The 22676-nt window shown below is 35.2% G+C and overlaps 2 protein-coding genes across 5 annotated transcripts; one reads left to right on the forward strand and one right to left on the reverse strand.

The window, feature by feature from the left end:
- Positions 1-2082: 2082 nt before the first annotated feature.
- LOC112509896 (homeobox-DDT domain protein RLT3) lies at positions 2083-12807 on the forward strand. Of its 3 annotated transcripts, none has more exons than XM_025115099.1 (16): positions 2083-2501; positions 4340-4398; positions 4504-4806; positions 4976-5029; positions 5116-5335; positions 5525-5625; positions 7061-7147; positions 7291-7422; positions 7837-7977; positions 8472-8594; positions 8709-9167; positions 9851-10267; positions 10728-11342; positions 11784-11888; positions 11992-12223; positions 12459-12807. In XM_025115099.1, exons 1-16 carry the CDS (start codon positions 2237-2239, stop codon positions 12467-12469), a joined length of 3324 nt encoding a protein of 1107 aa, XP_024970867.1. In that variant the 5' UTR covers positions 2083-2236; the 3' UTR covers positions 12470-12807. The 3 variants fall into 3 exon arrangements, with proteins under 3 accessions (XP_024970867.1, XP_024970866.1, XP_024970865.1); XM_025115098.1 differs by having other exon boundaries at positions 5119-5335; positions 12364-12806; XM_025115097.1 differs by having other exon boundaries at positions 12364-12805.
- A 178-nt stretch (positions 12808-12985) lies between these two features.
- On the reverse strand, positions 12986-19087 carry LOC112510213 (SWR1 complex subunit 2). Of its 2 annotated transcripts, none has more exons than XM_025115547.1 (12): positions 18887-19087; positions 18639-18768; positions 18459-18528; positions 17293-17364; positions 17118-17161; positions 16769-17024; positions 16001-16076; positions 15786-15905; positions 15554-15622; positions 14637-14679; positions 13819-13884; positions 12986-13635 (listed from the first exon to the last, which is right to left on the reverse strand). In XM_025115547.1, the coding sequence occupies exons 2-12, from the start codon at positions 18701-18703 to the stop codon at positions 13446-13448; spliced, it is 1071 nt and encodes a 356-aa protein (XP_024971315.1). In that variant the 5' UTR covers positions 18704-18768; positions 18887-19087; the 3' UTR covers positions 12986-13445. The 2 variants fall into 2 exon arrangements, with proteins under 2 accessions (XP_024971315.1, XP_024971316.1); XM_025115548.1 differs by having other exon boundaries at positions 18950-19065.
- Positions 19088-22676: the final 3589 nt, after the last annotated feature.

A 22676-nucleotide genomic window follows, 5' to 3' on the forward strand; every position in this document is an offset into this window, starting at 1 on the left:
TCTCTCTCTCTCTCTCTCTCTCTATATATATATATATATATATATATATATATATATATATAACTATATAACTGCTAATGAATGAATATGTAGTTTAGATTCTAACCTTGTTATAAAAGTTCCGTTTTCCTAAATTTGGGAAAATTTAATATATTTATCTCAAGTTTTGAGCTGAAATACTAACATTACGTATATTTCGTAAGACATCCACAAACTTTATCAATTAAATACGAATGCAATATCTCTTAAATTAAATTAATGGTAAAACCAAAACATAAAAAATCATAAGTATCAATCTCATAATGATTTCTAATAAATAAAAGTATAATTGATGCAGGCTTTGACGTGAAATACCGAACCTTGTTGTTTATGAAGGCCCAAGATGAAAAAGGGTGTCACGCTTAAACGTGTAAAACTTTTGCTATAAAACTCTGTTTCAGACTAATGACCAGTTAAATCGAAGATTAGAACAAAGAATAGGGCCTACCTGACTTTTGAAGCCTAAAAACACTATTTAATCATGTTTTTTTTTTCCTAAACAATTTCTTATTTTTGCTCTTTTTTGCATTTTCGTTTGGGCTTTTACGTTCAACCCAATTGTTTTTAGGCCCGTTTCATTTTTGGTCTTCCTTTTTACATGTATCTTGTGTGATTTGGATTATCACAATTGGAATTCAGAAACTTTGATTTTCTTCCCAAATTTTAAGATTAAGTGAATTCGAATTTGAAGTCTAAGATTCGGTATTCGTCGAATCAACGAACCTCAGAAGATATTGTCAACGTGTATTCATAGAATCAACGTGTTTAATCTTTTGTTTGATCTAATCTGCTACATCAACAATATATATTTGTTTCACATGTACTTCTTTTTGGCGTACTTATGAAACAAAAAATGCATGTAAATTTTTATTTGAACCTCCGTGGTCACAAGGGGATTTTTATTCCTCATTGGATTTGAAACTGAGACCTCCTGATACTTTTGATCTTTGAAGCCAAACTCAAACTAATCAGACACCCTCCTTGTGGTTACATTTTTTTATTCTTCATATATTGTGTATAAACTAATTATAACCAGTACACAAAATTTTATACTATGTACCATGCAACTATAGTTGGTACCAACTAAATTGGTATCAGCTTTTGTTCGGTTGGTATGTTGATACGACTTTGTACCAACATTAAAAACATTTAAGTTACAAATTTATTTATATTGATGTCGAGCATTTATGTGTTATACCACTTGCCACTATCTACAATTCTACACAAACATTCAGATAACCTTCATATGATATAAGCATTCATTAATAGACTAATAGAAGTGGCCATTAAGGAGAGATAATGGACAATGCAGATGTTGACGAGTAACTAAGGTTGTTACTGTTAGACGAATAAATTCAACAATATTTCGTATATTCATCTATATTATAATTTAGTAAAATTAGTAAAGAAAGATAATTAAAAATTCAAAAATCAGAAGATATATTTTATTTTTGATTAAATTTTAATTAATAAATAATATTACGCAAAAATCAAATTTAAATAGTTGATATGGTATTGTCAACCAATTAGATTGGTACCAACTAAATTAATTAGATTGATATAACAATTAGGGGTTGTTTGGTAGTTGTTGAATGATTTAGTGCAAAATGATTAAGAGACTTTCATGATATAATGCAAAATGAAATATAATTGTTCGATAATTGTTTACAATGAAATCGGGGAGCTTAATGGTTAAGATATGCTCATGATACAAAATCATTCATAAGATTTTAGAACCATTAACAGATAATTTTTTTTATCAAACAAGAATTCACTTCTTAATGATTCAGATTTTGTCTTTTAATGAGATTATTAAAAGATAAACAAAGAACCATTCAATATCTTTACATAAATTTGAGAACCCTAACTTTTTTTCTCTTAAAAAGGAAAGAAATAACAAGGTTTTTAGGGGCGGGGGAGAGATATTTCCCAAAATATCCTTTGGGAAATACTAAAAGAATATATAAAAAAACCTGATTATTAGGAGGAAAAAGAAAAGTAAAAATGAAAGGAAAAAATATCACCACAAAACCCAAAACCCTACTCCTGTAAACCTCTCACACGCTTCGTTCATTTCCAACTCTCACTCACACAGGGCGAGAGTGAAAGCTCTAATCTATGTAAAATCACCATGAATTTGAAGGCGCCATTAACGAATTAGGCCTTTTCTTGCTCTTCTTATTTGTAATTTGGTGATATGTCGAACAAGCGAGCTCCTGGTAAGCAGCAAATTCCTCGGAAGAAATGCAATGAAAGGAATATTAAGGTTGCCGCCAATTCGACTGTTTCTAAGAAGAGAAAGCAGCCGCAACACCTGAATTCGGAATCATCTTTACGATTACAGGATGATTTGTTATCTCCTGATTTTATTTTGAGGAAAGTGTTCAGGAAAGACGGGCCTCCCCTCGGTGTGGAGTTTGATAATCTTCCTTCTCATGCTTTTCGATTCTGTAATGTTAAAGGTGATTACAATCATTTTCTCAATCGTTTTTTTTTAATGTGAAGTTGGAGTAATTATAGGTGTCGGAATGTTAATTTCTGTGCTTCACTTGATGTTTCCTGGATTCGATTTGAGCCGAAACGTATGAAGCCTTTAGTTATTCCAGAGATGCCGTTAGTGATTACTTTCCGCACGTGTTTCTAATTCTTTTTTGTATTTCGCAATTACTATATTGATACTGTGGCTTTCGAAATTTGTCATCAACACTGTTGCTTTGATTGAGTGGTACAGCGGTAGTGCAACGTTGTCTGAACTATGCGCTATGATTTAATTGTGAATTTGAATTTCTTTTTTCTGTCTCCCACTTGATGTTCTTGGTTAGTCTTCCTATCATAAGGTTGATATCTTGTTCTTACTTCTGTTTTTTTTTTGTTTCTTTTGTTTTTGTCTTCTGGTTTGCTGATAGGGAGGGTGGTTTATAGATGGATTTAGGTATTAGGTTGAAGCAACTTCATAATGGAAAGCTTATTTGGTCTTACAACTTGTAACTTTGCAAGTTATATTAGGAATTAGTAGCAGTTATGGATGATATTTTTGAAACTCTTGTCATGGCTGTCTAGGATACTGATTATGATGGATGTACATGTTCAACTTTTATTTACTATGTTGCATAACACAAGAGAACCAGCCTTCTGGAAGTTAAGGTCTGTTCAAATAGGAAGACAGTGCTTGTGTTTGTGAAATGGAGAAAACTGGAAGGAAATGAATATAGAGAGGAGATAGATTCTCTCCGTATTCTTATGTAGCTGAGAAGCTTAACCGTTCGATCATAACCAGATGCTTCATCACTTTGAAACCAAAAACCAAATAACCTAATAAGCTTGAAACATTGTAAAATGTAGAAGTAAATGCATATGGGTTTGCAAACGAATGATTCTTGTTTTGGATGTTGAATAGAAATTCTCATAAAACTTGCTTATATTGCCAAAGGAATTATTATTATATATGATGAAGTTCATAAAATTTTAATTATGTTGCAGAGAAAAAGGTAAAATTAGCCAGGTTTTGTGTTTTGAAGACATGAACAAAGAGGAAATCTTAGTGTGCGTGAGAGAGAGTTATAGACTCATCAACATTAAAGGTTTCATGTTAAATACTGAATTTAAACAAAGGTCTGCCTACATCCCCCACCTACCTCTGCGTGGGATTTACCGGTTTGGTTTGGTATGGTAATTGCTGAATTTCTAGTTGTTGGATTAGAGAATTAGTGGCTTTCAGAGGCTTAAGGATTTTATGTATACAACAAATACTTGAGTGTTATCTCATTAGATGCAACATCTACTTCACTTTACCTTCTTCTTGCCCCCTATCATTGTTGTATGTGTGATACACGATTTGTATTTATGTGTTTTGCTTGCCCTTCCATGCTGCACTGCAAGGTCACTAAGGTGGTGAAAAATAGAGCAAGGGACCTCTAGTCCCTCCAAGATTTTCTTGCCACCTAAAAACAAGTAGTAAGAGGACCTTACTGAATGCAGTAAAATATTTGAAATGAGACCTCTCAAAGTCCATAATCCCCTTCCCTATAATAATGGAGTCATAATAGTAAAATAACACTTCATCCTTTTTCCTCTTTTGCCCCCTCGAGGGGAAGGCAAGAAAGCTTTCAAATTCATCAGGAATTGCTGAAGCTTATGCTATCTGGAATTTTTCGAACTTGGCATTTCCCCTTTACTTTCTACCTAGTCAAGCAGGAACTAACTTGTGTTATTATTTATTTTTTCACTGGGTTTGTTTGGTTTTACTGTGTGGGTTAAGTTCTTCCGTACGTGTAATTGTAAAATCTTCTATTCTTGCTAGATTCAGGGATCTCTCATCGCCCTTGCCAAGAAAAACAAAGAGCACTTAAAAGACAAAAGGTACAGAGGGTATATCTCTTTTGCTTGGTTGGTATGATGTATGTCAAACCATCTTTTTTTGTAGTTGTGATCTATTGATGCTATTTTTTTATTACCATTATATAGACTTCCAAGCCTACCAATGTTGAGGACCAGATAATCGCGCCAGATAGTGCTCCAGTTAAACATGGTAGGGGAAAAGGTTTGATGACGGTATGGCGACTTACAAACGAGGAGAGTAATGCTGTGAAGAAACATGGTATTGGAAAAGGTTTGATGACGATTCGGCAATTAACAAATCCTGGTGCTGGAAACCTTCCAACATGTGATGACAATGACCATGGAGCTTGTTCCCAGTTTCCAGCTTCTACATCACAAAAACCACCTGCTCAAGGGAAAAAGAAGTCGCGAAGACAACAACCTGTGCCGGTTTGTCTTCTTTTCAAGATATTGTTCTTGTTTCTATTCCTTTTTTCTCATCTTGTTGATGCCATTTGGCATTCTTACCAAATTAGAGACATTAAGTTGCAGTTTATTTGATCAAATTGAAAATCTATGGTTGCTTTTAGCATGATTACTCACAGTGATTTATTTGCAGAGGAGGTTAGCCAACAAATTACTAGATAAGAAGTCTTTAGCCAGAAGTAAAAAGGTAACTAAATGCATATTGAACTATCTGCTATATGGCTTGGGCGCTTGGCAATTATCATCTACTTATCATTTTCTTGTTAAAATTAGAAGGTGAGATGTGAACAAGTGGGTAAGGAAAAGCAACTGCAGAGGGAAATATGTGAAATTGCTCTGGTGGGAGGGAGAAGTGAAGAAGATCTAATCCAATATTCTATGCTAGTAGATGATGAGGAGCTGGAACTAAGAGAACTACATGAAGTATCAAATTCACAGGCATGCTGTGCTCATTGTTCAGCCAATAGGTTGCATGGTTGTTCCCTTTGCAAAGGTCTGGTTCGTTTAGATGCTCTCCCTTGGTGCTCCCCTTCCCCACCAAGCCATTTTTTTGGTAACCGTGCGGTTACATTTTATTTTTGCATTTTAAGTAATGCCTCAAATTTTATTTGGAGTTGAAATATTGGCATGTGTGCTTGATCAACCCTTGCAAAGTGAATTTTTGACTTCAATTTGGTTGTAGATTTGCTGGCAAAGTTCCCTCCAGACTCTGTCAGAATGAAGCAACCCTTGCATATGCAACCATGGGATTCTTCTCCACAACTTGTCAAAAAACTTTTTAAGGTACAAGTCAGGTCCAATTCTGATCTCCTTTTGCTTCACCTTATTACTTAAGATGTGTAGATGTTGCCTGAAGGAGCAGCATATATTGAAACTTGTTTCTCGGTACCAACTATGTTTAACTACCTCATAAGGAATTCACATCCTTGTACCAGTTTTGCTAGTTGTATTTGTTAAGGGTAACAAGCTTGAGGATTGCTTTCTCTGGATCTCTCTGCATGTGTAACTCTTTCAAATTTTCTCCATTTCCCCTTTCTGGATGAGTTGTTTGAGAGAAATGTTGACCTCTCTAGTTCCTACTATTTTTATTCTCAACGACTTAAGCCCTTGTTAAACAACATGGTAGCAAATATTAAATTGTATATCCATGTTCAATTAATGTAGGGTCAATTGATGTTGATGGTCCCTTTTGTTCCATAGTTGGTACCTATATTTCCTTTTTGGGATATTTCATAGTAAGGTATTTTCTCTAAATACGTTGAGTATTGAGAATTTTACTAATATATCCTGAGAATTATATTTATGATGACTAAATTCCGATACTTCCTATTACATTTTAATTTATTCGTTTTCCGAAATGTTCTTTGAGATGTATCCAACATTTGTTTTTATGTTTTAATTGGTTTTTGACTTCTATTTTTGTGCTCATTTATTCAAGATGCATAAAGTATATTTGAAAATTTTAGTAGCCGAATTGGATCAGTTACATATATTTTTTTTACTTAGATCATTTGAGGTCAAGTGATTTTAGTAGTCAAAGTCTTTTCTTTAATGTGTGTGCAAATTCAACATTACAACTAAAGACTCTTATGTGGAGCAGAGGGAGTGTTATTTGTTGTTGGAGGTGAGGCAGGAGACATCTGAACTGAACTTTTTGTTCCATGATCGATATTGATTTAACCAATTCTAAGCCTATACACAATAGAGAAACATTATCCCTTCCTAGAATCAGTTGCTGAGTTTGTGATGCTACCCTTAACTTTGCAATGCCTCCCATAATTCCTAATATTGGTTTAGCTCTCAACGAAGTTTTCTCATGGCGAGTTTCAAATGTAATAACATTTATGATTTTATGCTAGGATTGTTGTTGACTATCATTCCGAGCATGATCTAATCTTCTCCGGATGTTATGAGTTATAACTGAGTGATACATTCATTTAGCAAATTTACCAGCAAAAAAAGGGCTTGTGCTCTTCATTATTTTGATACACTCCTTACCATATGATGTTTTCATCATCGTTAGGTTGCTTTAATTGATTTGTTGAAAAGATATTGAAAATCAAAAGCAGGACATCAGTAACGGATTATTTTGGGCAACATAAATAGAAACTAGCTAGAAAAGCTAGTGAAGAAAGTGGCACTTTCACTTTTCTACCTAGAAACAACTACTGTAAATGAAGTTATGGATACTAAATAGTTTTCTAACTCTTGTTGGCAGATATTTCACTTTATTAGCACTTATGCTGTAATAATTGGTATCGAATCCTTCACGCTTGATGAGCTTGCGCAAGCATTTATTGACAAGGTTGGTGCTTATTTTCGATCCAAGTGTACATGCGTTATAATTTCTTGTCTAAATTGCTCAGGTTCATTTGATGACCCTATCAACTAAATGATCTTTGCTTTCTAGTAATGATTTATGTGTTGTTTTTGGCTATTGTTTTACAGGATTCTGTATTACTTGGGAAACTTAATTTATCCCTTCTGGAACTGCTTCTCACTGGTGTTGAGAAGGAACTTGGTAGTGGATTTGTGTCACATATGAGCAAAAACTGGAAGTATCGTGGGTTGCTTCAGTCAGTAAGTGTCACGTTCTTTTAGAGGCCGTAAGTGTCATATTCCATTGATGTGCATCACTTTGCTGGTTTTGGACTGTGCATTTCGTTTCGGGTGATTCTTGACCTTTTAATTCATTTAAAGAGTGATTTAATAATTTCAAATTTTTATTGCATTTGTTAGTTGTTCTGTTTCATGGGTAGAAGTTAACCTTAGTTGAAATATTATCGTACATGTTGGAATTCCACATTCCAAGCATTGGAATTGATGTAAACATTGAAGCTTGGTTTAAATATCGAACTTTGGCTTGATGAGAGAAATGGAAATTGTACGAGACCAGAAAGTGAAATGGTCAAATTATTTTCAACTTACTGCCCATGCTGTTTATGATTTCCTTGAGGCAGACACAGTGTTTTACTAATTTTTTTCTCTTGGCAGGTTGAACATCAAGACTCTGTTCTGAAATTGTGGAAGAGATCCTTGAATTCCTTAACATGGGTAGAGATATTACGCCAGGTGTTGGTTGCAGCTGGCTTTGGTTCGAAACGTGACACAACAACCAAGGAACCTGTTGACAAGGTAATGAATGTAAAAAAATTATTATGCTCCTGTTACGAAGGCCTAATGTGGAACATACTAGACCTTATACCTTTTCTACATTGGTGGGAGCTTTCTGCAGTTGACTTATTATTACCATTGTAGACATTAAGAAGTATGACTTTTGCATGCTGAGAAAGTTTTCTGGTTTCGGATTTTTGTGTTGTTGGCTGCAGCCAACTAGAAACTGCATCTATCCATACTGTCAGTAGTACAATAGGATTGTCAAAAGATGGAGCAAGTGGACAATATATGTGGGAGATATGTTCAACCGAGTTGAACTGTTGTTTTCCTGTGTAGTAGTTATTGGCCTCAAATGTATTGAAGAGAAATAAAGGATTGGACAACACACATCTACACAATGGGTTATTATTTTGTACAATATCTGTGTAAAGGCTTCCATCTTGTTACTTTATATAATTGTGTCCGAATGGCTCCCATTGCTCACATACAAAATTGATTTATTTGATTCACAGGAAGCTGCTTTGATGGGTAGTTATGGCTTAAGCCCAGGTACTCTGAAGGGTGAATTGTTCACTATATTGTTGTTGCAAGGGAATAGTGGGATGAAAATATCTGAATTGGCAACATGTTCATCTGTAAGTAACTTTGGACGTCCGATCTAGAAATTTAAGACCTGGTCACTGGCATCAGCATTTATGTCTTGTTGTCAATGAAGATTTTATCTAATAATTTCCTCTTTCTTCATGAAGATTGTTGGATTGAAGCTTGCAACTACGACTGTTGAAGTAGAGCAATTGATAAGCTCAATGCTGTCAAGTGATATCACCTTATTTGAGAAACTCTCTCCTTCTTCATATCGGCTTCGTAGTAACTCCATCATTAAGGACAGTGACGATGATCAATCTGATCTTGAAGACAGTGGAAGTGTGGACGATGATCCCAATGATATTAGCAATTATAACAATATGGATGATTTAGACGATGGTTCAGGGCCATCAATTGCAAGTAAACATGGACAAAAGAACCTTATTGAAAGCAAGGATAGCATGTTAACCGTCAACTCGGAAATTGATGAGAGCCATCCTGGAGAAATGTGGTTATTGGGTCTGATGGAAGGTGAGTTTTCAGATCTAAATATTGAAGAGAAGTTGAATGCTCTATTGGCATTGGTTGATCTACTGAGAGCTGGCTCCAGTACAAGAATGAAGGTAATCCAACCAATATAATTTTTAAGCCCCAATTTTCGGAACTATTGCTGACATACTGCATTTTTAAACGGATGTATTTTTACAAGCTGCATCCTTTTTGTGTTCAGTTTATTGACCTTGCTATGTTTGTGCCTTCCTTTTTGGCTCTTTTTCATAGTGTTATTTTCTGCATCATAAACCAGCTCCTGGGACATGTTGCTCCTTTCAGATTTTAGATATGGAAAATTGTACTTACTATATGTCATAGTGTTTTACTGATGTATATGTGTACCATCATGGTTAAAGTTTGTTCGCAAAAGACCTCTCGAGCTTAACTAGAACCCACGGAATCAAGCCATGATGTTCCACTGAGGAGTTCTTGGCTGTACCTTCTCTTCTGCAACTATGCAAATCCTGTGACCTCAACTATTCTATTGAGTAGATATCTAAATGTCCATATGTATCAAGTTCATCTAGAAATTCTCTTCTTAAGCTTAACTGTTTGAATCAGTCCATCATGTTTCACTGAGGAGTTTTTGGTTGTACCCTCTTTTGCAATTAAGAAAATTCACTTGCTTCCCTAGTCCTATTTTTGAGTAGATATGTAGGAATGACCTTATTTCTTTTCACACGTTTATGATTGATTGGAATGTATTCTGGATGGTATTATCAATATCACAATGACAAATGTAAAAATCTTTCAGGAACCTGTAAGATCGGCTGTTCAGTCCATTCCTAATGTTTGTCATATTGGTTCTGGAGCAAAAATAAAGAGATCAACAGCAAAGCAACAACGAATGTTCATGCCACTCGAGAACAACTGCAGCCAGATGATTAATAGTGGTGAATCAGACACGATACAAGATATCCAAACTGTTGATTCTGCAGCAATTATCTCTGTGATCCAAGAGAAAAGTTGCTCCAGTGGGCAAAAGAATGCAAGAGAAATAGAAGTTGTGCATGATTTACATCCTATGCAATCATTATTTTTGGGATCCGATCGTAGGTATAATAGATACTGGCTTTTCTTGGGCCCTTGTAACATGTGTGATCCGGGCCACAAGAGGATTTACTTTGAATCGTCTGAAGATGGTCACTGGGAGGTGATTGAAACAGAAGAGGTAACCATTCTCCCCTTGTTTTTATATAGCAGCACGAACTAAGAAGCAGGGGAACTCCTTCCCTTGTTAAGAAAAAGGGGAAAAGCACAAGGCAAAAGAAAAAGAACAAGACAATAAAATAAGAAACTAACTTAAGTTTTATAATTTACATAAAAAAAGAACAAGACAATAGAAGCTATTTTTTTAATACTTGGACTTTTGTATGTATTTATCTTACATTGGAAATATATGAATCATGAAATGACTTGTTTTTAATTAGTTTGGTCTTTAGATTTGCATACACACATGTACATGCATCCACGTATTCCGAACTTCTTAGCATCTTTGATCCTGGTATTCGCATATTATGTGCCTGCATCACCTTATTAGTATCCTTGTGAAATAGAGCACGAGTTGGTTCTTCGTCGATTCCATGAAAATTAGTGTTGATCATCGCTTCTGTATGCTTCTTTGATTGCAGGCTTTGGCCAACTTGTTATCAGCTTTGGACCGAAGGGGAAGACGAGAGTCCCGTCTTCTTTTTTCTTTGGAGAAACGGAATGCTCTTCTTTGTGAAGCTATGTCCAGTATGCCTAATGATGCTAGAAGTGGGCAACCGGCCCTTTCTTGTGAATCTGAAAGGAGTGTTTCCAGAGACGACAGCTCATCGGCTGTGTCTGATGTTGACAACTTGCTGGGCCTAAATTATGTGCATCATGACAATCTGGCTTCTACTAGTGCTGTAGTTACTTCAATTGGAAATAGAGAGCAGGCGAAACAGAAATGGTGTCGCCTTCAACAATATGATGCATGGTTATGGAATTCTTTTCATTCTACTCTTAATGTTGTTAAACATGGCAAAAGGTCTTTTTTTGATTCACTCACTAGGTGTGAAAGGTGTCATGATTTATTTTGGAGAGATGAGAAACACTGTCGGATTTGCCATACAACATTTGAGCTTGATTTTGATCTAGAAGAAAGATATGCCATTCATGCTGCCACATGTAGGGATGATTCAGCCCCAGATATGTTTCCCAAACATAAAATCTTGTCCTCACAGTTGCAATCCCTCAAGGCTGCAGCATACACACTTGAGGTGAGTCATACTTGTTCATCTCTTTACTTGATCAATCACACTTGTGCAGTTACCACACTGTGTTCTTGGCTTTGGATATCCCTTGGGGAGACATGAACAACAGACTGACAGCACTGTGGATATAGTCAATGTGGTCCTGATGATGTGTTGCATTTGTAACTTTTGAACAATTGAACAAAATGTTAAACATATATTGTGATATCAAGAAGATTGGGGAATTACTAAGAACTCTAGGAGTGTAAAAGGAGGCTAAAATAAAACAAGAACCACGTATCAGATAACCAACACCTTGTAATATGGATAGGGATAATTTTGAGTCTATCTGAGAATCTGAAAACTTTTTGCTCGACTTGAATTCATTTCATATGTTATTCTTGTCAAGCAACTAATCAATATGTTATTTTGGTCTGATATTTTCATTTTTATTCACTATATATGTAGTCATCCATGCCCGAGGGTGCAATGGTGGGTGCTTGGACAAAATCTACCCATAATGTATGGGTCAAGCGGTTAAGACGTACTGCTACTCTGGCGGAGTTGCTACAGGTACTGCTTTGTTGCTTCGACTCTCTTTCTTACATCCACATGCACAGAAGTGTTTTACGCAAACTCTCCAACTAATACTTGTGTCTTCTTAAATATGTTATAGGTTCTTGCTGATTTTGTTGGTGCCATCAATAAGGGATGGTCGTATCAAAGTGACACAGCTCTTGGGTTTGATTACGATTTGGATGACATCGTTGCAAGCTTTACATCTATGCCCCAAACATCATCTGCGGTTGCATTGTGGTTGGTAAAATTGGATTGCTTAATTGCTCCTCACATAAAAAAAGTTGGCCTTCAGAAGACAACTGGTGTATCTTCGAGAAGTACATCAAAAGGTATGTCCTTAACCAATCCTCTTCAATACCCATTGTAGATTCCGTGTTATTTATTGAATCTGAGTTGAACTTGATAATGTTTTCCCCTTACTACAGTGTATTTAATGATAGTGATTTGAGTTGGTTAATTTACATTTCAGGTAAAGATGCTCTAGTCCAGTAGATATTGTATGTGATTGGCAAGACTATATTTGAAACAATTGCATATACGCCAAATGAATTGTTTCTGAATCAGGGAGAGCATGAAATGATGATGCAGTCACCATAGTGCAGATTTGGTGATGGGTGAACAACTCGGAGAAAGCATCAATATAGGCAGTTAAGGGTGGGGTTCCATTTTTGGTGGGAGTTAGTTGAGATGATACATACATTCTTGTACAGGCAGTTATATGGTTGGTTAATTTTACAGCTTTTAGGAACAACAATCACGACTCTTTCCCATATTTCTTCATTCCTTATATAGATGTATGTGGTCTTCCATTGTAGTTTTCATGGGAATTGGAATAAAATGTTCGATAAAACTCAGATTGTTGTGGATGAAAAATCTGTTATGGTTGGACGCCTACAATTTCAGTTGCTTTTCACTGACCAAATCCAGCAAAAGTGGTGCAAAGTGATGCGGGAAATAAATCTCATCCGAGGCATCCTGGAAATCAAAACATGTTAAACAACGAAATAGTGATTTCTTAGCTTTTATTTTATGTTTTTTTATAACATATATAGTGTGAATAATAAAACAATAATGATTTCTATTTAACAATGAAGTGATACCAATTGCAATTGAGAAAATTGATATCTATATTTCACTCCCATCTGGAGATATATTTTGTCACTCGATTCTATAGACTTCTTTTATCAGCTCGATGTTTTCAACTACTTGTGGTCAACTGTCGCACACAAAATGTATCTAAGAAAAGGAAAGACGAATCACACAACAGGCAGAGAGACAAACAGACTGGATCTAAAAAAACATGTGTTCAAACTAGTATGCATCCAACAACTTCTCTCTTATACCGAGTTTGAATCGCCAGTTCGAGTCTCCTAGGGCCATTGGATATCTTCCATTTTTCTTGGCTATTATCTTCAAGGATCCCATGGGATTAGGCAAGGTGCATGCGAACTGGTCAGATCACCCAGAGTTACCAGAAAACAAAAGCAAAATTGCATCAAGGTTGGCCTTCTTTTATTGCAATGTCAACATTTCTGATGTCTCATTCTACAGTCATTCGGAGTCTGAGTACTCGAAAGCTGGAATTTGGCGAAAACGAGCCAAGGATCTGAGATAAGAGTTCTCTTTGCTGTTTGGGTTAGTTGATCTCCTCTTCTTTTTGGTAAAACCTTGCCCAGAGGTTAAATCATAAAGCATTCCCATGCTCTTTTTCTCTTTAATGTTGCTACCGTCATTCAAATACCTACAAATAGTTTTCAAGGAAGATATAAGGGGAGATTGATCATAGAGATGCTAGATAAACCTCGATATAAACGGAAGGAGGAAGAGATGGATTGAACATAAACCATACAACCATACCAAGTATACGAAGAACAACACTATGAATTCTTGATTTATTTAAATTTGAAAAGCAATAAAGCCTTACTGTTCACGAATAATCTTATAAGCCTCTTTTGTTGCATATGGCAAGCCAGTTTTAGGATCACGGTATCTGTCATAAATAAATGAACAGCAAATTATTGACTGATCAAACGACAATGAGGTATGATATGAAGCAGTGGTGTCAATATAACAATAAACTGTAAATAGTTTTTACCGAAATATATTGCACCAAAATGGTTTTTAGGAAGTAACTGATAACATTATGTAACATAGTTGATAAAGGAACGTTAATGAAGTGGCGCCTCCAGCCATAAAAACTGTAGAAATTGACTCTAGCCGTAATCTAGTAAATATGTTTTGATCGTTCAATAGATGTTCAAAATACCCTTGATCCGACAAAATTGGAAACTTCATGGACCAAAATCAACACCATATCTTGTAGTGGTGACTGGGCAAATTTTCTTTTTAGCTGTGAAATTTTCCCTTAGAAGGAAATTGTTGCAATTAATGTGGAACGGACCAGTATGCAAATTTTAACAAGACTGGGAGTAGTGTGAAATTGAAGAAGAATCCAACATAACAAATTCTAATCTAAAAGAAACAATGAAAGTGGGAATGAATCAGCAACTGTATTTAATTTCAACTAAAATGTCGATTGTTAATAATGAAGCCCACAAATAGCTATCTTTGGGTGGATTTCCCCAAACCAAGTGGCCATTGACCAACGGTATACGCGGTTCTCTAGGATTCTTAGGTGGTGGCATCGGACCACTTTAAAGATATCAATGTATTGGTTTATTCCCATTTCAGAAAAAGAAAAGAAAACACAACTAGAAATAAAGAAGACGGCCAGAAGCTTACTTTGCAGGTAGTCCAGTAACCACGCATACAGCCTTCTTCGGATCTAGAAAGGATATAAAATATATATTAAAACTAATTTTTTTTAAAAATAAGAGAAAGGGGAAAGCAGAGGCCTTAAGGTGGTTCCTACTAAAAGAACAGCAAAAGCAGCTTGCATCCAGATTCAATTATTTGCAATTAACCCGTTAAGAATTTATCATGATGTGAACCCAAAACAGATAAATATTGCTATACTGAAATTTAGCAAGAAAGTATCCACTTTTGATTCAGTTTAATACTTAAAAAAATTTCACATAACCAAGGCATCCACCACACCAAATTAATCAAAAAACTTCATTAAAACAACAAACTGAAAAGGGAAAAGCCACCACTTGTCAAAGTTGATCTCATTATTTATTTTGCAGTGCATCAATCCTTTTGTAAGGAAAATAGATCATCTCTGATATCTAATAGATGACCGGAAAACTAGTATAACTAGGGTTATAAAAAATGATCTGACTGCAATTTTGGCCAGTTAACAATGAGGAGGAGCATAAAAACCAAAGAATTTGAGTCTACTAACATGAGTCACCAAATTCCCAGAGGAAGCAGAAGAAGAAAGGGGCTCATACGCTCTGTTCTGATATAGCATTTCTAGTTCAATGAACTTCCTTGGGGACCAGATTTATCACAGGAAGTGGATATAATATTGCACAAATATGAGGTTCCTATAAGCCTATTCAAAAACAAGTAAAGCTCTTCATAATACAACTTGGTGAACCACAATCCAAGACTATCTAAACATGGAAGCAAAATTTCATCTAACAAACACCAGAATATGGTATAGCAGTTATGCTGGCGAACCGCCAAAACAGAAATGCTATTTGACGATAAATCTGTATGTGCAATCAGCATAGAATAATTTTATGACTACTCACATGGAGTGGCCGATGTAGGAATCTGTGATTGAAATGACATCCCATTAGTAAATTCAAGGTATGAGTAACCTGAAATAAATGTTATCATTAGCTTAACATATTCAAAAGGTGTTGTATACCTAAGCCCTATAGATAAGACAATTTTTAGAGCTAGAAGAATGCTGATGCTAAAACAGAAGAATAACTTCTGATATCTGATGTAAAGGCATTGATAATTTATCAAGAAACTTGCCATCTTTAGAAAGATATCGTATCTGAGGGCCACTATAGACTGCTTTATGGACAATTGCTCTTTTTTTAACTTCTTCCTCCCTTGCTAAGACCCGTTCCAAGTTTCTTAAGTTCATAATTTCTGCAAGATTTATCCACACATTTTATGCTCATAAAAGTAAAAATTGTACAATTGCATCATTCTAAAACCAAGGAACACAAATTTGTGTGCTAAACCTGTTTGAGCAGCCTCAAGAAGCATCTCTTCTTGAGTCATCCTCTTCTCCTCACCTTCCTTTTTCCTTTTTATTGGCTAAGAAGTCATAAGATCCAGCATCAAGAAAGACATAGATAGTCGATTATAACAGCAAGATGAAGATGTATTGAATCAAGACAGAGAATGAAGAGGAAAAAGAAAATCAAATGTAACATTCTTTTAATATTTCTAGACAATCCAAGCTTGAACAAGTGAAAATGTTAATATATCATATCCAGCATTAAGGAACGGCTATATGGTCAATCAAGAATAGCATGATGAAGAATATACTCAAGATAGAGAATGACGGAAAAGAAAATTAAATAAACCCGAAATAGGATGCAACTGCAACTTTTTAAAAGACACATGATGATGCTAAATTTCATATCAAAGTAACATTCTTCTAACATTTCTAGACAATCCAAGGTTGAACAAGAATTTTGCATTGAGTCGTGGCATTTTAATAAAATCCAATTATGGAAATTGTAACTGAATCGATAAATAACATTGATATCCCCGAGATCACATGCCTCTTGAAGTTCTTAGGCACCACAAAACAATAATTATATCCATGACCCAACTTTACTAAATTCTTAACTAGAAGCCTACAACAAAGCCTTCATACCAAATTTGTTGACGCAGCTGAAATTTAACATTTAAGTGAACTCAATAAGATTAACGGCATAATAGAATTTTTCATGATAAATTTGTAAAAAGCAAAAAGTAAAGGACAATAAATCTTGATCAACCTTCATTGTTGCTTGCAGTGATGCACGTATTGCATCTCTTTCAGCTTGCCTAACAATAACTGAAGTTCGTGTCGACTTTCTAGTTGTTTTTTCTACTTCGATATCATCAGGCACGTCATGATCTTCTTGGGGTGTTGACTGCTCAGGATTCGTCCCTTCATCATTAGAACTATCGCCTTCTGAAACAACTTTCTTCTTCTTCTTTTTCTTTGGCAATTGCTTTCCTGGAAATGCCAATCTCTTCTTTGGCCGCTTCCTGCAAGAAAACTTGCATCTTGAGGACACCTAGTTATACGTTCAAGATTCCTTTTTTTTTATTTTCAAAATTTATATCCACTATAAGTTTAACCTGTCATCTGGCTCATTTTCTGCTTCTTCCTCTGGCTCGGGTTCCTGTAGTCAAAGCAAGTAATTTGGTCATAAAATCATCCAATCACAATCTTCATAAAGGCTGCATTCTAAGCAATGTAAACATTCATTTGGCAGATAGATAATCAAATGATGGTGAACCACATCACACATACATCTTCATCGAAATCACTGTCAAAAACATCAGCGACCTCTGCTTCTTCTACATAGTTTGTATCATCTTCTTCCTGAAAAGAAAGCAACACATTTACATGTCAGGAAATTTGAACAAAGCGAAAATGAAACACAATTATCACCTCATAGTCACTGCCCAAAACAACTGCTACACACCTTTTCTCAATTCTTTATTAATATCGAACTTAAATCATCTATGAAATTTGATGATGGAAAAACATATTAGAAGATAAAATACAGAATTACTTATACAAGTGTTTCAAGAATTCTTTCTATCATTTGATCGATGCTTCAGATAAGAAGTGGTAGGAATTTGGGGAATTTGGAGAACTTTTGTATATCTTCTGATCTTATCATAAATTTAGGCTTTCCTACTGGACATTTTCAATAATTCAAAATTTTCATATTTTCAAAGACCTCCTGACTTTTCATTGCAAACAAAACCGTCATTAGTTCAAAAAATGCAAAAGAAAAGACGCTACACTCTGCAAGATTGAGTGATATTGGACAAACTGCAAATCACCTTTTTTAATGCGGTTACATCTCTATTGTGTATCCAAACTCGTTCATTCTTGCAAGCCACATACTATTCTTTTTGATGTTACTTTGCAACAAAAAGACAAGTACGATGGCTTGAAAAGTCAATAGCTCTATTTCCAATAAATTGATGTTCTAAACCTTATTACATGCAATGTCTCTGCTTTAGCAAAAAATGTAAGCTAAAATTACCTATTTCCCTATTCTAATCATGATGATGATTGTACTCCACAAGATTCTCCCTTATTATGTTATTCAATGGTATTTTAGACATTTGATCATAGTCGAACACCAACCACTTCTATTAAACTACTTCAAATCAATCATTGCAACCTTGGGGATGAACAAAGGTAATTAAGACTCCATATTCTTTCATATACTGTTACCTGTCTTGTACATAATCAAATACCTCAAGGAAATGTGAACCTGATTTAACCAAGTAGTTAAGTAGTATTTGTTTTCATTGTATAACATTTTCATATTGTAACCCCCATCTATATGGCTTGTTTCTCAATCATAAAAAGTAAAAGTAGGAGCCACAAAATGAAAACTTGATGATGGAAAAAATGGTGCAACCAAAAGAATAAGTTTCTTGTCAATAGCTCATTACCTCTTTCAAAGCATCTTGGTTCCAGAATTCGTCATCTTCTTCAACCTCCTCGTCAACCAACTTGCTCATCCTACAAAGACGATTAACATCCATAATCATCAAGTTAAAATTCTACTAGAAGCACCAATCCAGTGTTCCTTGGTACTAAAACAAAATGCGTTTTTAAGATTCACTGCTTACCGTTTCCCTCTCGTTGCCCTAGAAGCTCGGTCGAGAAAAACGACATCTTCTTTATCAGACTCCATGAACTCAATCAATAAAACCTTATGTTGTAGAACAAAAATGGCTTTCTTGAACACCCTAATAGAATCTGAAAATACCCCCTACCGTAAGACAACAGATAAATTGTAGGAACACGTTACATATATAAACTGAGCGACGCCTGAAAAGCTTTCCCCCAGTTCGAGTACAGAGAGAATACAAGTTACCAAATTCGTCTAATTTGAATGCGAAACAGTCTTAGCCCTTAGCAAGCCCTAGTGAAATTTAACTTGTTTGTCTTTCAAAACATGCGCTTGATCGAGATGGTACAGTAAAGGAAAAAAGAACGAGATCGACGAGCGGAGAAGAATCGGAAGCAATGGTGAAGACTGAAGAGGGGAAATTGTTATGTTGTCGAGTTCGGCAACAGACAAAAATAACCTTCCAAAACTTTCTCTTTAACCGGTTCTTTGGTTGGTTGATAGGGTCGAACATATTTGAACAACTTAATCTAATACTTATGATTTGAAAAATCTTAACTTAACTCAACCCAAACCAACTCGTACATTTTGGTGTATTAAAATATTCTAACATTTAATATGTTATTCTCTATTCATATTTTTTTTCATCATCAATCATTTGATACAACTTATCTATATTTCTTACATATATCACATTCAGTTAATTTTCTCAATTTACATATATATGTTCACAGTTACTGAATATATATACGAATGAGTTATATAGAGATGTGACTAGATTGAAAATATGTGTATATGAAAAGCATACATGATAGTGTAATTGTCTAATGTATATATTAATATAAATTCAACAATYATATTAAATCCAATAAATAAAAGGATATCGGGTTCATCGGGTTGGGGTGAGTTCAAATAATAGTAACCCAATATCAACCTAATATTTACGGTTTGACAATTTTACAACTCGATTAGACATTAAATTGCTTCAGGTTGGATTGATCGGTTTTTTGAGCACCCATACTTTTAACAATACATCCCCACGGTTCTAACTTTATTCCCTAAATCATAACATCATACATCAGCAAGAAGAACACGTAACAGGAAGAAGAAGTGAAGGAATGGTAACATAATCAATTAATAAATATTTACAGAAATAGCTATTAAAATTGTATATATAATATTTTCAATAAATTTTCTAAAAGAATTAAAAGTCAAAATTATTTTCATTCGATTCTCCATTTTAAACAATACAATTAATAAATATTTTTTTCTTTGACGATTTTTAGTTTGTAGGTTTCTTTTCTAATATTTGGTATCGGTAGAGAAGATGTTCAAAATCTCCGTTTTGGGAGATCTGCTGAATATGCTTAAAAAATGATATCATGGTGATTTGACGTAGGTTGTTCGCAGGCCCGGGCAGCGGCAGGGGTGACGGGCTTCCCCACATCAACCTGCAATATCTTGGGGTTGGTTGCGTTGTCTCCTTTTTCGACCGCTCATTGAATCTTGATTGCTCTTCTGAATCTCGTCTCGTAATATGTTTCATATTTACAGATATTGAAGTAAAGTTATCTGGATATTGATGTACAACACACTCGTTGGTAGTGTTGATTTTGTTGTTAAATCCATATAGACTCTTGATTTTGGAGAGTGATAAGTTCGATAGGAAATGAAGTCATTGAGTCATTGATTTAGTATTATTAGTTGTTATGTTAAATGGAATGTGTTTATGTGTCTGTGTGCTTGCTTCTTAGGAGGTAACTAACACCAAAATTGGGACCTTATGTGTTATCTGTTTTGATGTTAAAAATTAAAAACATTTGAACTTTAAAAAACAATACGACTAATAATTTTTCGATGGAGGTAATTTCATATGTTATATGCTAAATTACTTGCAGATTGTTCAATCCCTACAACTGAATCAGGGACCCATACAACTCATTGGTGCATCCATTCTTGAGTTTCTGTAGCAAATGAACCAAATCAGTATGTCAATAGAGAGTGACAAAAGGGAGAGAGGTTGGTGAATACTCATGGTCTTCCTTTATTTGTTCCTTTGCTCTGTTACTACATTGGTTACTCAAGTTCATGGGAAGTTCAAACAGGTTAGCCCCAAAATTACGTGATTATGTTTTAGCATTATTCACTGTACTAATTTCCTGTTTTTAGTTCTTGTTTTCTTCTTTTTGTTGACTACAAGCAGCTGAAACTTAGATTATGATGTCATGAATATTGATTATAGATATTAAGGAACCAATAGCAAAAATCAAGGATTGGATCAGCACTAGATTATCTTGCTTGTTCTTTAACTATAGGGCAAAGTGTCCGTAACCCATTTTTTAACTTGGTATATATCCTGTTTTTTGTTGTATAGGTTATACAAGCATCGATTGTGGGTTGCTAAAAAATATGAACTATTTGGATCCTCTTACAGGTTTAAGCTAAGCATTGGAGCCTATAGGAACATTTCCTCGTATCATTTTCATGTTCTATTTGTTTTTCTTTAAGTTGGACTTGGGCATTATTCTTTTCTTCGTCTCGGGCGCAAAACCCACCTGGACCGGCCCTGATTGTTTGATAACCAAGGGCATATTTGGCACAGCATAAACTAGTTTATGGTACTGAGCTTGTCCAAAAAGCGTAAGCTAGCTTTTTTCAAGCACTATAGAGGATGCCGTTTCAATAAGCTAGCTTATTAGCTAATTATGCCAAACAAAGTCCAAAGCAAGCAGGACAAAAAGGATTCAAGTGACCAAATTGAACATTTTAAAATAATTAAATACATTTTGCTCTTATTAGTAGTCAATAATGTTTAAAGATATTTTTGTGCATTAAAAACATATTTTAATAACTAAGGTTTAAGATTTTGATTCGAAATTGCATTAGCAGTTGGTCTCATGTATAATGAAATAGCAAAAATCAAGGATTGAATCTTTCGTCAGGTGGCTTACTTGGTTCCTTGTCTCCTTCCATCGGAAATCTAAGCTTTCTCAGGGAGATTTGGATCTTTCCGGTCAAATTCCACCTGAAGTTGGCTGTCTCTTTAGATTATGAATACTATGTCTCCATAACAACACTTTTCAGGGAAACATTCCGGCTATCTTATCCAATTGCTCCAACCTCCAAGACCTTCACTTGGGTTACAATAGACTAGTTGGAAAGATCCCAGATGACCTTGGTTCACTCTCCATGCTAAGCACACTTATCATCCACAGGAACTACTTCGAAGGTGGGAATGTGGGATTCCACCATTTATAAGAAATCTCACATTGCTTAACACTCTTTCGCTTGCTAACTGGGGACTGGTTCCAGACTTCTTTCATCGGCTGAGTAGCCTGAGAAGAATCGCATTGCCTGGAAATGATCTTGTTGGTACCATCCCTCCTTCTCTTTATGGTCTTTCGTCTTTAGAAGAACTATATCTTGATTATAATAAGCTCACTGGTAGACTACCCTCAAACTTAGGTTTGATTCTGCCTCGTCTTCGGATACTTTCTTTGAACGATAACCAATTGACAGGTCCCCTTCCGCCATCCGTTCTCAGTTCTTCAGCATTAGAAATCTTAGATGTAACTCAAAACAGTTTATCTGTAAAAGTAGTAATCACTTCTCGCGAAGCTTGTAATCTCAGTCTCTTGTTATTAAGTTAAAATTATTTTGGAAGTGGAGAAGATGATGAAAAGAAGTTCATAGATGCTTTGTCGTTTTGCAGCAAGTTAGAAGTGTTAGATATTGGGAACAATCAGATGAGAGGTTTCCTGCCGGAATCTCTATGGAATTTGTCGACTAACCTATCTTTTCTGAGCCTTGCTTCAAATGCTTTTTCTGGTGACGTTCCTTCATCGGTAGGTAATCTTTCCAGCCTAACTTCTCTAGACCTGTCTAGTAATCAAGTCACAGGCACAATTCCGGCGAACATTGGCAATCTTAAAATTTAAGAACACTAGATCTTAAGCGAAATTATTTCTCAGGGAACATTCCTGGTTCTTTAGGAAATATATCATCCTTGATCGAACTCCACCTGGGCTTGAATGGT

The sequence above is a fragment of the Cynara cardunculus genome, assembly GCF_001531365.2.
Source record: "Cynara cardunculus var. scolymus isolate 2C chromosome LG 3, CcrdV1, whole genome shotgun sequence".
NCBI classification, from domain to species: Eukaryota; Viridiplantae; Streptophyta; class Magnoliopsida; order Asterales; family Asteraceae; genus Cynara; species Cynara cardunculus.

What these genes read in the sequence shown, in the direction of transcription:
- LOC112509896 (XM_025115097.1), top strand. Translation starts at nt 2,237, where the DNA reads ATGTCGAACAAGCGAGCTCCTGGTAAGCAGCAAATTCCTCGGAAGAAA. An exon ending in TCGATTCTGTAATGTTAAAG is followed by an intron (nt 2,502 to 4,339) that starts GTGATTACAATC and finishes TATTCTTGCTAG; the next exon opens with ATTCAGGGATCTCTCATCGC. An exon ending in CTCTGGCGGAGTTGCTACAG is followed by an intron (nt 11,889 to 11,991) that starts GTACTGCTTTGT and finishes AATATGTTATAG; the next exon opens with GTTCTTGCTGATTTTGTTGG.
- LOC112510213 (XM_025115547.1), bottom strand. Translation starts at nt 18,703, where the DNA reads ATGGAGTCTGATAAAGAAGATGTCGTTTTTCTCGACCGAGCTTCTAGG. An exon ending in ACCAAGATGCTTTGAAAGAG is followed by an intron (nt 17,365 to 18,458) that starts GTAATGAGCTAT and finishes CTTTCTTTTCAG; the next exon opens with GAAGAAGATGATACAAACTA. An exon ending in GTTACTGGACTACCTGCAAA is followed by an intron (nt 13,885 to 14,636) that starts GTAAGCTTCTGG and finishes TATTTATGACAG; the next exon opens with ATACCGTGATCCTAAAACTG.